We start from the raw sequence: 15,158 nt of genomic DNA on the forward strand, positions 1-15,158 counted from the left end.
CCTTCAAATAGCTCCTCAATTATAATCACGAGGCTGAGTGGACTCCGTTCCAGACCCACTATTTCTCAGAAAATCTGGTAGTGCCGGGAATCGAACTCGGACTTCTGGATCTGTAGCCAGGAACGCTAACCACTGGACCAGAGACGCGGTCAAATCACTAAAAACATAACAAAAAATTAAGAGTAACACTAAAACACTGACGACAATATTTCTTGAAACTCTCAATATTTTACAAGCGTAAAATATATCGTATGTCGAATTTAATTTAATTTTCGACTTCCGCGTGTTATTTAATTAATCATGGCGTAATTACTGTGTAATTCAATACGCAATTACCTTCAATTAAATGTATAATTTGAACGTTTCAATATTATCAAATATATATATATATAACCCAGTAGGAACAGAGGGAAAAGTTCAAGTTTATTATTAATCGTAAAGCATGATCCTGAACCGTTATGTATGAAATTGTTGGTGAAACATGAATTATAGCTGCAACAATAATACTAGAGATTACTATATAAATTTACTTATATCTATATTACCTTTGAGCTGAAATGACTTGAGATAATACGTTAGTCTTGTAGCTTAAATTTTAAAACCTAGTGATAGGCTTTATGAAATTAATTATTCAACTAATTAATATATCTTACGACTACCAATATATTATAAAATTATGGTAACCAATACAAATTTGCATACACCTTATACATATTTATATATATATATATATTGACTGATGTAATAATATTTCGTATTTTGTACTTAACCCAGTACATAGCTCATTACCTAAACATCAAGGACAACATAAACGTCATAAACATACTTAGCTACATCTCACTTTGTGCAATATTCTTGTATAATCCAATTCAATCATTAATTTACTAAAATGCTGTCTCATAATTAGTCCAGAACAGACAGACAATATTTGCATTCTGAATAATCACTTCATAATACGACTTCGAGTTACTAATTGATTGTGATGAAACATCTTACCCTCATTGTATATGATGTCCATTGTGTTCATATTCCACGGGGAGCTGTAGGCAGGTGAGTTCCAGCACTTACCTGTAACAAATGCCAAAGATGTTTATTTTAATACAAAAATAAGAACCCCCACGATGCGGGGCAATGCCCATCATACTGTTCCAAGAATGTGTCCATTCTCCAATAATATACTGAACTGTTCGTTATAAGACCTTGATGAACCAGCCCCGACTTTTTTTATTCGGAATCCCTGAAAATAAGAGACCACTTTGAAGACTCTTGCTTAGATGGGAGTGTAATATTGCCGCGTATTTGCTCCATGCAGGAACTGTGGAGCCAGAAAAACAGCTGTTGCTAAGTAACACACGCACGCAACAATAGGACAAAGTGGGTTATGCAACCCAATTCTACGCATCAGCTCGGTAAAGACGTGATCGCGGTAAACACGCCTCAACAATAGAGAGGATATTATGTATGTGGTCCGCGCTGACGTCCATTTCGAGGCAACGGATCAGTAAACACGCTTCCTTTAAAACAGAGGTTGTTTTTCTTGTGAGGTCCGTGCAAAGTGGTTATAAAGAAGGGTTCAGCTGTAAGAGTTAGTTGTCAGATGTTAAAAGAGTTCAGTTGAAGAACAGTTCATTTGGGTGAGTTGTTGTTTAGAATTGGATAGAATTCTGGTGATGACAGTCGAAGGTGATTGACAAGAAATGCCATGAAATAGATCAGACTGTGCAAAGAAAACTTCAAGTGACAGTGAGACTGTTATAAATCCATTGCCACGATACGACTAGTGATGACTGAGAAACCCAGTTCGTGTGTAACGGTGAACTATATAGTGCGTAGATCAGCGATAGCTCTGTAATTACGTGCAGTAGCGAGATGTGTGAATAAGACGTCAATAAATCCAATCCAAAACCCCGTCTATAGTAACGCCTACACGTGACAATATTAAAATATATCTTTTTGAAAGAAGAGGGAAGTGTACGGAATAGTTTAATTGGGTTCAGACTTGGTTGCCACAGTCGGACACTTGTGAAAAGTTTACTGGCATCCGGGTCTCTTAAAACGTATGGAATTTCTTTAGTACTTGTGCGATGATTGGTTATCCAAGAATTTCGATCCATAGAGTCAAATGTCTAACTCAGAAATCTCATTATTATAGATAAACAGCTGAAACCTGTTCTGAATATTTTTTATTATAATTCATTATTACTTATTATCTAACTGCATTGCTGAGTTTCGCAAAGCCTGCTTCTCTCTACCGGAAGTACTTGCTTTGAATGACATTGGTCGCAAACACAATTTACGTACTACTGGGCATTTAGAAATAATCACTTTTACTGTCATGAATTGATTGTGTAATATAAAAAGACCCCCTCACCACCACCTCGGAACCATGCCTTTCGCGGTATATGCCTACCAGATATACCTGCACATAAGACACGCACGACATGTTGTCTAATCTGTAGGGGATGCTGAAAAAGAAATGGATATCAAAAGATTTTGAAGCTACTTTTAAAGAGGGGTCTTTTTTAAGACAATAATAATCATTCTCACAGAATTGCTAGGTTTTTGGACGTTTTCCATCGTCCGGAATTATAGGTAATAGAGGACAGGAAGTTTCGGAAATTGGATCTGTTTCCGTCGTCAGGTGACGCGGGGAAGGCGTCGACTCTTTGGATTACTTAGAAAGAGCTAACTTCAATCAGTGGACCAGCTCTTTGTAAGGGACCCAACAGAGTAGGTGTCTCCCCGTCACCTGAAGATGGAAACAGATCCAGTTTCCGAAACGTTGCGTTTTTTTTAGTGTCTAGAATACCAGACGATGGACAAAGTTCAAAAACCTAGCAATTCTGAGTGTTATACAACATCGTCAGAACCCTTAAAATCTACTTTTATATATTTTGCTGGATCATATTTCATCGAAAATAGATTCAAGTAAACGGTCTTTTGGAAAAAGAACGTCAACACAATTACAGTGCCCTTAGAGGTGGAAAAGTAGGGTCTGAATTTTATGTTACAGGAACATTACATCTGGAAATCTAATTAAAGCATAGGTTTAAACATGAAAGTTTTATCAATCAAACTGCTTACTATTATTCTCGTGTTGCAACTGCTCGATGTAGCGTCAATATTTGGGAACGACAGTAACTCCGTGGCCTGCAGTCCGCAAGTGAACTATACCGAACGAGCGACCGCTGCTTGTCGGCGAAGTAAATGCCGACTTTTGCGGATAGAGGGTGTCGCGTGGTCAGCAGAACGGTGCCCCGTGGCCGTTAATCTAGGGTACCTAGACCGGAGCCGCTTTTTTCTTGAAATAGCTCCTCAATTACCCTCACAAGGCTGAGTAGACCCCGTTCCAGACGCTCTCTTCTCAGAAAATCTGGTAACCGGGAATCGAACCCGGAACCTCTGGATCTGTAGCCAGGAAGTCTGACCAGTAGAACAAAGAGGCGGTCTTGGGAATGACAATAAGAATAATAATTACACTCTCCAGGAAAGTAAAGGAAGGTTAAACACGGGAAATGGATCTTCTGTCTACCCATTTCATAACACGTAAAGAATAAAAGTATTCACAGCTCTGATGCTACTTCTTATTTTGCATGGCTTCTCGCATCATGAAGAGAGAGCATAGAAAGACGGAGTTTAGGAATAGGGAGCTGAGGAAAATATTACGACCTAAGATTAAGTATGAGGCGGCCGAGGGAAACTACACAATTATCTTCATTAAATATTATTAAAATGTGGCCATCATTCTTCATTACCCCGTGACGACATTTGGGGAAGGGGATGTATAGATCGACGTGTTCCTGAACTCGCCAGTAGTTGGAGTTGAGTGGTGAGCTACACGCCCCGGCCGCTTTACCCCGTTATCCACTGGATAGGGGCATGGGTTTGCCACAGAATCAGTCTGGACGACACGAGGGGAGAAAAATCGTACATTTTCAGGGACTCGAACTCCGACCCATTTACCATCCAAGCCCGTAACTAGTCGCTATATCGACTGCGATATCCCGGCTCTCTTATTGAATATTATTATGTTGATCAAATTCAGGGATATGAGATGGACAGGACATGTTGCATGCATAGAAGAGACATGTAAATTATAGTCGGAAAGCCAGAAGGGAAGAGGAGATTTGGAAACCTTACCGTAGATGGGTGGATAATATTGTGACGCGTTACCTCACGTCCATCACGCGACAACCGTTAATATCGGAACGGACACTTCCACGACAACGAGTACGTGGAAATTGTGGAGTTCCCGCAGCGACAAATCGTAGCAACGAATTGTCGTTGAGTAACAACGGCTGAGACGGGACACGTTACCGGTGACATCTATAGGAGCGCTCCCGAAGCAACGGATTGCTGAACAGCGGTAACGAAACAGTGAGCAACGGTGTCCGGTATCCAGTCCGCATAGCCCCTATATAAGCAGAGCTTACGTCACGTACAGAGCATTGGAGTATTGGAGTATTGAGAGCGAGACAGTATTGGGACAGCCGCCGCCAGAAACAGTTGAGATCGAACCGCGGCCAAGGATAGTTGAGACGTTGCATTGGAGTATTGGGCCAGAAGTCAAGTGATACTGCAAGTGGTGATAATAGTAAGGTGTGTAAGAGTCAGTATCCAATAAAGATTCGCTAAATCCGAGTCCCACGTGAATTTATTTGTCGCGTGACATACCTAACACGTGACAATATTACATTTTTTGAAAGACATGGGATGTGGGAGTGTGAAATGGATTAATCTGACTTAGGTATCGGATTGGTGACAAGCCATTGTGAATGTGGTAGTGAACTTCTGGAAAAATTCCCGTATGATTAAGTATTTTTTTGTTCTTAGTGGGGTGGGACTAAGTCCCTTGTACTGCGGCCAATTCTGGCCTATTGTACCAGCCCCAGATGATGGGTGACGGTGATTGTGGAGCAATTGGTAGATTGAAGATTGACAGGGGAAACCGAAGTACTTGGAGAAAACCCGCCCCAGCTCCACTTTGTCCACCAGAAATCTCACTTGACCAGACATGGGATCGAACCCGGGCCGCCGCGGTGTGAAGCCAGCGACTAACCGCTTGAGCTATGGCGCGACCATATGATTAAGTAACTGTTAGTTCCTCAAAACGAACTCAGCTCCCTTGTTTTCAGTACCACGGAAATCTAGGGAATGAATCATGGAACAATGTTTATTTCGTAAATACAATCCATGGTCAACTGACGGCTTTCAACATCTTAATTTATTGCTTTGCTCCGATTGCAGTTTGTGTCATAAGTGTACTGCAGACTGTTTTATAAGCTGCGACTTTTGTTCGTGTCCTGTCTCCTTTCTGCGACACAGGAGTAACTGAGGATTGTGCATTTCATCCTGTCCCCCCCTTGAGACGTTCGCTGTCGTGTCAGATCGAGGGGTGTGGAGGGGAACACCGAGTTTGGGGGTTGATCGCCGTGTCCGTCAGGAACGGGGAAGTGAAGTCTCTTGCAAATATGAGATCCTAGACAAAGGGACAGTTTATAAATCTACCATTTCACATTATCCTGTGCATAAATTTTCAATTCAGTGTGGATGGTTATGAGACCGCCTCCTTGGTTTAGTGGTCAGAGTTCCTGGCTACAGATCCAGAGGTTCCGGGTTCGAGTCCCGGCGCTACCAGATTTTCTGAGTAGTAGTGGGTCTGGAACGGAGTCTACTCAGCCTCGTGAGGATAATTGAGGAGATATTTCATGGAAATAGCGTCTCTGGTCTAAAAAACCGAGATTAAAGACCGGGGGTATCCGTTGCGCTGACAACGCGAAGCCCTCTATCCGCTAAATTTGGCATTAACTTCGCTGACAGGTGACGGTTGCTCGATCGGTATAGTTCGCTTGCGGACTACAGGCCAAGGAGTTTGTTTTGTTTTATGGATGATTAAGGTGCGTTTTGTGCTGCACCATAGCTCATGTGGTTAGTCGCTGGCTTCCAATCGCGGTGGCCCGCGTTCAATTCCGGGTCTAGTCAAGTGGGATTTATGGTGGACAAAGTGGCGCTGGGGCAGGTTTTCACCGAGTACTTCGGTTCCCCTGCCAATCTTCATTCCACCAATTGCTCCACAATCACACTCACCTATCATCTGCGGCTGGTAAAATAGGCCAGAAGTGGCCGCAGTACAAGGGACTTAGTCCCACCCAACTAGCATTTAAAAAAAAGGTGCGTGTTCGATATTAATCGCAGATAAAAACTCTAAGTTTAGTGCAAATAAATATTTGTAGTGTTGTAATAATAATTAATGTTACAGAATATTATCATTAGTGTAGACTGTGAGACAAAGAGGAAGCCGTCCTTACTGCTCCTTTGCCAGTGCGTGTATCAGGAGCTTCTGGCCTCACGAAATAGACACAATACACTTCACCTCAAGAATATTGAGACTATTTTGCTATCGACATCTCAACAATCTGACGAAGAAATTACAATGAATATGATGTATGCAATTGAGTCATATTCCTGAGAGAGGCCAACAAAATTCGGAGTACAATAGACAACACAATTTCCTACACATGGGAAAGTAAGATAAAGATATTAAGTGCTAGTTGTACTAGCGAATGTACCTTCCAAATGGTCCCACTCCACGCCCACTGGTTCTCCATTCAACTTCTCTTCAAAATGAGGCAGAACAGCAAATTTTCATACGGTACTTCCTTATGAAAGAAAGACATATAGCAAAATAGCACCCCGCTTAAATAAATTAAGGCTTAACCCTTAGAATTGTCAGCGGTTCTGACGTTGAGTGACAGGTGAAGTTCGAGGGTATGAGAAAGTAAGTGTTTTGTTACTGGAAAGACTAGGAAGGATGTGAAATATTTCAGAGGCTAAACAGACGGATTCGTACTGGGATAACAAAGACAGCTTTCAGTGCCCGTAAGACCCTTCCAGAATTCCTCACTACATACATTTACTATTAAGGATATACCACTTTTAAGTGACGTCTCTATGATTCATATTATTAAAACGAATTTTGGAGAAAAACGTTTCATAATTTACAAATGACAATGATTCACTTTCAGTTTTGGTTAAATGAAAATCTTTGTCCATTCAAGGGATCTATATCTACAGATTTTATGAAGTAAAATATTTCTTTTTTTTTTAATAAGCCATTTCTTAGCTTTTAAAGAAATTCCTCGCCTTCTGAGGAACCCAACGGTTCATCACCGTATTCACACAAGCTCGCGACTAGTGCCATCTGATTCCATTTCATATATATATATATATATCATATTTCTTTTAGGTCCATTTTAATAGTATCACCATTTAAACCCAGGTCTTGTAAATTATCTCTCCTCTTCAGACTTCCGGAATAAAATGTATATAAAAAACACAAAGGAACATAGCGTTTCCGAAATTTGATCTTCTTCCGTCCTCAGGTGGGGTGTGGAAGACACCTACTCTGTTAGGCCCCTTAGAAGAGCTAATCTCACCTCAATCAGTGGACAAACTATGTCAGGATAACTCTCTCTTCTTATTGCTCCCACTTGGAGCATAATGCATCCGTGAAACACTTCATTTCACCTCAGTTTCTTAATTTTAGACAGTCCTTGGACAGGGGATCAGCCCAACGCGAGGCCGCTACCTCCACAGGACAACACAAACACATAATAAGCTCAAACAAACATATATGCCTTGAGTGGGATTCGAACCCACGATTCCAGAATGTTAGAGTTTCGGTTCAACTTCGATAGCTCATGAGTTAATGGAGCTAGAATTGTGAAATTATTTAGTGATAGATCGTAAACAGGGCATCTGAACTCTGCATGATCCGTTTAAAATCACGATCAAGAACATGGTGACAGCGCGAAAATCTGAGGTTATATCCAACAAATTTAATGCAGAAAGAAACTCTACTTAAGATACACAATCTTCCTGAAAAGAAAACAAGTCAACTCAATTCCTTTTTTTTTTTTTGCGTGGTAACAGCACAATGGCCAGATACAAACTAGGCAGGAGTAAAAGCAAGAAGTTCTATGAAGAACTTATTGCCTACATTTCCTATAACTACATACGGATTACTTCATATGACACGGATAATTGGTACTGCTTGCCGCAGGAACGTGTTTACCGAGCCATTGTTTAGCTACGATAGGGACACACATACACACACAGACAACAAGGTGATAGCATAAGCCTAATTTTATTTTTCAAATAAAGAAAGTAGGCTAAAAATATGTATATAAGAAGAAGACAAGAAGAAAGAAATTTATATAAAAATAATAAAAATAATACTAATAAAATTATTTATATATTTACTTGCTTACTCAACAGCCTAAACAATAAATTATAAGGTAAGCACGATCGAAAAAAGGAAACACACATATACATTACATATCGTGACGTATAGACCTATTGCTACGCAACGACTCGGTAAACACATTCTACGGGAGTCAACATACGCAACAATAGGAAGTCCATTGCTAGGTAACGGATCAGTAAATATGCACAAAACAATACGGGAGAATAGAGGACGGTGTTTCCCGTGGGGTCCGCCCCGAGGCTATATAACAAGAAGTTCCAAGGGCGTGCTTAGTGGTTGTCACCACCACTAACCACCACCCACTAACCAGAAGTTGAGAGAAATCATTTCAGAGAGCTGTCAAGAATTGAGCCGAGTTTTGTAGATATCAGTCTAAGATGATTGAGAAGAAATTGGAAGAAAGGATTTAGACTGTGCAAAATCTTCATGTATGATTTAGAGTTACAGTTAGATGATTATAAATCCGTTGCCAGGATGCGACTAGTGAAGACTGAGAATCATAGTACGTATGCAACAGTGAACTGTGAAGTGTGTATATCAGCGATAGAGCTGTAATTGCCTGTAGTTCCGAGTCTGTGAATAGAGTGGTCATTAAATGGAATCATCCATTCCACATTTATCTATACTCACTACTACACGCGGCAATATATACATTATGAGAAAACAAGGGAACTTGTATAATTTAGAAAAAAAAATCCAGTTCAAATGTTATAAATTTATATGTTAACAGCCTACAGGCCATTTTCAAAATGAGCACTAATAACAATAATAATGATATATTTAGAGTTTCATGCAATAAAAATTTGGCTCAATTTGATTTAGATTTTATGTATAACCATTGGGGCACGAGACCAGCACCCCCACCCGTGAGCTACACCGAATTCTGTTGTCGATTTTAACGTTACTTCATCTATGAAGATATTAATAACACACGATTTGCCTGACTGGAAATATGCAATATAGTGAAGTGAGTTATATGGGTTCTTCTCGAACTCTTTGCATCTTCGAGATATCGAATAAATCCCTATAGTAGGTTCGTAATGTCAAGCCCGTTCGCTTACACGACTGTTACCCCTTTACCCCGTGACAATTCGACACTTGCCGCGTTCTTCTTGGAGGAGGTGCTTCTGTGTTTACATGTTTAAAACGAAAAGGGTTCCCTGCTTGAGTGTGAGGGGTGAGGGAACTACAGGGGGAGGTAGCAGTTAACTTTCATTAGTTCAACCGCTGGTATTCAATTAGGGAAGTGGCTAACTTAATGATGCCCTCCCTTCCAACAAATCGGCTTTGAACACTGCCGTCAGCAGCCAACCCCAAGGCGATGAATATGGATACGGAAGGACGGTCGGGTGCGTAACAGGCATGGATCGAGCAGGAGACGAACCACTTTTCTCAAGCAGTGGCAGAAGAGAAGGAAGCGCCGAATAGAGACAGTTGGATAAGGTTGCGTATCAGAATTTTGCATTTGTCTTTGCTGCAAAATACAAAAGATTCTTCCAGGGTGGGAAAGTTCTATTCGTGAGTTATTCGGACACCCTGTATGAACTATAGATTTATGTAGCGTTTAGTGAAACTAGAGGGTAATTATATTCAGAAGGCCGCGCCATAGCTCAAGCGGTTAGTCGCTGGCTTCCCACATCGGCGGCCCGGGTTCGATCCCGGCTCTGGTCAAGTGGGATTTGTGGTGGACAAAGTGGCGCTGGGGCAGGTTTTCTCCGAGTACTTCGGTTTCCCTTGCCAAACTTCATTCCACCAAATTCTCCATCATTATAATCACCCGGGCAGGATAGAGTAGGCCAATCAGTGGCCGCCGTTGGACCCAGTTGGACTCCACTCCCCACTAAACGAATTATATCCAGAAGGGCATAGCGACAGGCTCGACGATCGGGGATAGATTCCCGGAAGGGGAAAGAGATTTTTCTCTTCTTCACGGCTGTTCTTTCCCTGATGGTAAAGAGGCAGGGGCGTGAAGCTGGCCACTCACCTCCATTTAGTCCCGAGGACAAGAATAATGGAGTTATGCATCTACTCCTGCATATGTCTTCATGGCGTGGTGCCGGTACGTCAGCTTGCCTACCTCACACAGAAGGGGGAGGCGAGGAGGGGCCTAGTTGCAAGTAAAATCCCACGCCTCGTCTAGAATTGCTGAAACCCCCGAAACCTGCGCCTACAGCAGAGTGTCATACACAGAACCCTTTAGATAATTTCGATTAATAACAAAATAAAATTAACAGCGAGAGTAGAGAAATGCTGACTGTTAGGGTCCTGGGTTGCAGCTAGGGACACTTAGTTCACATTGGTTTTAGTCCTTGTAGCGTGTCTGAGTATAATATCCCACTCATTGGTCTTTCCTACATTGTACTAGACATGTAAATACGAGTAGATGGATAGGCAGATACATAATTTTCAGACAAATAAATAGGTAGACAGATAACAGAAAAGACGACTGATGGAGAGAAATATAGATAGATTGTTGGAAGATAGATGAATAGATGGATACGTAGATAGATACAAAGATAGGTATGTAGGTAGGTAGGTATATAAATAGAGGGGATAGGTAGGTAGATAGATACATAGATACGTAGGTATGTAGATAGATAGATAGATAGGTAGGTAGGTACGTAGATAGATAGATAGATAGATAGATAGATAGATAAGCAGAAAGAGAGACAGAAAGAACAGATAAATATAGGAGTACAGGGTAAGCAAAGAACAAAGAGGAATAAGAAGGAATAAACCACGAGCCTCTATCACCATTAACCCCGTAGGAAACGTTACCTTCCGCCCCCTATCAAAATAATAATGTCGTGGAAATAAAATTTATTTGGTTTTCGGAATATTGTATTGAAGAAAAATGCTGGCGGCCGTAACGGGGCTGTGATGTAAGTAAGTACCTCCACAGAGTGCGAAAGCTGGCTGAGGAAGTGGTTATGCGGGGGGAAGGGAGGACCCAAGCTCATGTTAACACCCAGCTTTTTGTCCTCAATAAAAAAGGACTTGCTTCGTCACAGTCATGACCTTGGTTGCTTTTCTCCAAGCTGATTAGCGAGGGTGTTCAGAAATTAATGGAAATTTGATGTCGTGTCAGAGAGGGCCAATCCATCACCCAAGCAAGCCAGCGTTCAACTACTCGGGGCTTCCATTAGGAGTAGGATGGCTCAGTGGACCGGACCGGGGCGTCTCAAACCACTACCCCACTCCTCCACCCCAACCATCTCCGTACAGCGCAGCGAATTCAGCACAGAAATTAATCTTGTAAGTTATATTCGCATCTGTTTAAGGGTTCGGAGAAGGATTAGCATTCAACTTTTTCGAATGCCAGTGAGGTACAAAAATTTACATTATTAGTGCCCTAATTTTTATGATGTTGTGGCCCTATGCTCATATTTGTTTCATTAATACATCCCTTTTTCTACCTCAGAAAATTCTGAAAAGCGTGAAGGATTGTTTTCAGTAAGAACCATGAAATTACCTGATATAAGTCTAGCTCCGTTACAGGATACCGCATTAACATATCATCGTGTTCAACATCTCCCAAGCAAATTAAACAATAATTTAACAAATCAACGGAATGCTGTTACCCATTGCAGGACACCCCACCTCTGTATATTTTAATTTCCTACCATAAATACTAACAATATAACAGACATGCGAATTTCTGGGGTAGGTGATTTTGGAGGAGATTATAACATAACAACATGGTGACCGCACGAAATCTATGTCTGGAATTTTCCGTTTAATGGCGATAGGATCAGTTGAAACTGGGCAAGTAAAATTTGATATGCCGATAAAGTAGTACTCATCTCATACCCACCAATTAAGAATTAGTTCTATAAACTCAAAATATCGCATTGTCGCCATGTTTGTAATTGTTTAATTACAAAAAGTGCCTCCAACAGTTCATTAGTTATAGCCCATGTTATAGCGTGAAGGGGGGCGTGGAGGTACCTCCACCGCTTCCGCCGCTGTTCCCCTCTTAAGCCGCCGCTACACCTATCTTCTGCCGTGATGACAGAGGGCGTGGAAATATCCCGCTCTGTCATCACGTTTAGTATGCTGCCACCATCTTGTTATTTCAAGAAATCTCGTAAACTTATCATAGCTTGCGTCCCTGTCCTGGCTTAACTCGTAATTCGCCGGAGCGTTGGGAGGTTCGGGAGTCGTCAAGGAAGAGGGTAACACTTAAGGAAATGTTGGGTTGAATTAAACTCTTACACATTCCTATCCTATTCTATTTACCTACGTCGTTATATACACTATACACACACTGTGCCGACGTTTGTCGGTTGTATTACACTGGATAATGAACCTGCAGTCATCGTTGGTTCTACCTCCTGTCACCCTACTGGCGGGTATTCTACGCCTTGGGATCACTGATGAACCTAATCAATCTAGCCTATCTTTCCCTGTGGTTTTACACTTTAAAATTATCACTGTTACACTTAATGTTCATGGCTATATGAAGATGGTTTCACTTACTTGAGATGAGGAAGAAGATGCTCGTCATCAGCAACCAGCGCACACTCACGGCCATCGCTCTCTCGGCGATAGCCTCCCCTGAACTCTAAGTTACTTAATATCAATCAAAAGTCTAAAGGCAAAAGGTTTTCTGATTAAGTTTTCTAGGGTTTATATAACCTCTCTTTGCTGATTCTTTGAGTTCCGGGTAGGTTGCCTGCCCATTCTGACGTGATTTTGGCCTCCCTCATTGGTTGCCCCTCGAGAAGGGGTTGACTCTTTCGGGTCTACCGCCTCCTCCGACTCAGCGTTTTCCTCCTGCCATAGTGTTTATGCCCCACTTCATATAGCTCCTTCCTCAATGTCAGCGCTATTACACTGCCGGGTTAGCATTCTAATGACTCAGGCATTCCCTGTTACAATTCTTTGTAGACCTAAGCTTCCTGGTTCGTTTCATCATGGCTGTTTCTTAATCTTACAGTCTAGCTACTATTATTCCAATTTTTCCCCAAAAACTATATCTACATGTACGTAACCTTAGCGGCATTACAGCCCATAAACCTAAAACTGAACACAGAGTTCATGCTCTCGCGTTTTTTAGCTTACTTTCTTACTCACCTTACTCTTTGTGTGTCTGTATGCATACCTCTTTTTAAGAAATTGTGACTGCCTAACCAAGAACTCCGTATCCTGTAGTCTGCAAGCGAGCTATACCGACTGAGTGACCACCGCTTGTTGGCTAAGTTAGTGCGGACAGAGGGTGTTGCGTGGTCAGTGCAACGGATCACCACGGCCGTTAATCTCGGTTTTCTAGACCAGAGCCGCCATTTCCTTGAAATAGCTCCTCAGTTATCCTCACAAGGCTGAGTGAACCCCGTTCCAGACCCACTACTTCTCAGAAAATCTGGCAGCACCGGAAATCGAACCCTGGACCTCTGGATTTGTAGCCAGGAACTCTGACCAACAGACCACAGAGGAGGTCGACTGCCTAATCAATATTCATGAAATTTGGTGTGTATATAATGGCACTTAACTCATCTCAAATGCGTGCTCCATAAATCCCTCCCATAAGTTAACAACATTGCAGTCCATACTGATGAGGAAAAACCTTAATATCGCTAAATGCCTACACCAAACTTTATGAAAGTTTGTAGGTATATCATGCCACATGAAGCCATCCAAATATCGTATTTCAAACCCCTTCCATCAGTAATGCCAATACTACAACCTCTGAAACTGTTGTGGTAATGACCTTAATATTACTTGAATGCCTGAACCGATCATTATGAAATTTCGTACTTTTTTCATACCATCTCAACGACGTACTTAAGAAATCTCTCTCATCAGTAGTACCAACACTACAACCTCTCAAACTGCGTATCAAGTATTCAATTTGAAGTGAGAAGAAAGTAGATGGTTAGTTCTTCCCAGAATTTATTGTTGTAGATTCTTGGAAAGAAAAAGGCATTTAGAAGAGTTGCGTATTTTTCGAAGTTCTATTACCTTACATAATTTCACGACGCCGGGTGACGTTCTGTACGTGTCGCTCTCACCTCAAATTTTGCGAGCCCGTCGTAGAGCAATGAAACTTAAGACTTTAGGGTAGCCTGTATCAGCATTAATTTCGTGCCAAATTTCGTGAATTTCGTACAATATTTCAAAAGCTGAGAGACAGACACGTTGACTGACAAACATGTACAGACAGCGTGACGAATTTATAAGCCTACTTTCTTCTTTAAGGAGGAAAAGTAGATAGAAAGCTGTATTAATGAAATTGTATAAATTCTATGGAACCGAAAGGCATGATGGGTAGAAGGGATGCAATGGCAACGATATGGGAAGTTTAAGTTGTCCTGTTTCCGGGTTCATTACGGTATTTTCCGGAAGGGACTGGGGAAAAGCTTTGCAGTAAGTAACGTGAGAATGTCTGACGTCAGAAAGCCGGAGCAACAGGTGGATAAAATAATTAAGCCCCGTTGATGAGAACGTTCACAGTTCGAACCCATCACTTAATATTATTATTATCATCAATAATTTATTTCCACTATATAGACTGCCTTAGTTTGTATTCTGTTTGTTAGTTATTTTCTTGCCCTTCAACTTACTCATGCTAACTTTGTAATTGGCCTCTGAACTGTAAGTTTGCACGTAAATAAACACAAATTGAATTCCACTGAATTATTATTTCTAAATATCTATAATTTATATTTCTCAATTCTTTATAGCAACTTATATTTATGTTAATAAAATTATTATTATTATTATTATTATTATTATTATTATTAATTTGTTTGTTTGTTTACTTTCGGTATAAATGTGTTTCCTCTAGTGTTTGCCTGTAATTTGTTTTTAACTTTCTGTCGTGTTTGTCCATAATGCTATTGCTTGTATTCACCTTGTGCTGCGTCAATAACTGGCCTTGTAGCTGTTGACT

General features: G+C 41.1%; 1 protein-coding gene across 7 annotated transcripts in view; it reads right to left on the reverse strand.

Moving 5' to 3' along the window:
• LOC111869881 (homeobox protein onecut) overlaps window positions 1-15,158 on the reverse strand; it is a 353,957-nt gene that overhangs the window by 122,118 nt on the left and 216,681 nt on the right. For 3 of the 7 annotated variants that reach the window (XM_023861752.2, XM_023861734.2, XM_033753592.1), the window contains exon 3: window positions 997-1,068. The exons of the other annotated variants lie outside the window; for them this stretch is intronic. In XM_023861752.2, the coding sequence (XP_023717520.1) occupies window positions 997-1,068 (72 nt within the window). The remainder of the gene's footprint in view (window positions 1-996; window positions 1,069-15,158) is intronic. 7 annotated transcript variants of the gene reach the window in all.

This window comes from Cryptotermes secundus, unplaced genomic scaffold (genome assembly GCF_002891405.2).
Source record: "Cryptotermes secundus unplaced genomic scaffold, Csec_1.0 scaffold958, whole genome shotgun sequence".
NCBI lineage: Eukaryota > Metazoa > Arthropoda > Insecta > Blattodea > Kalotermitidae > Cryptotermes > Cryptotermes secundus.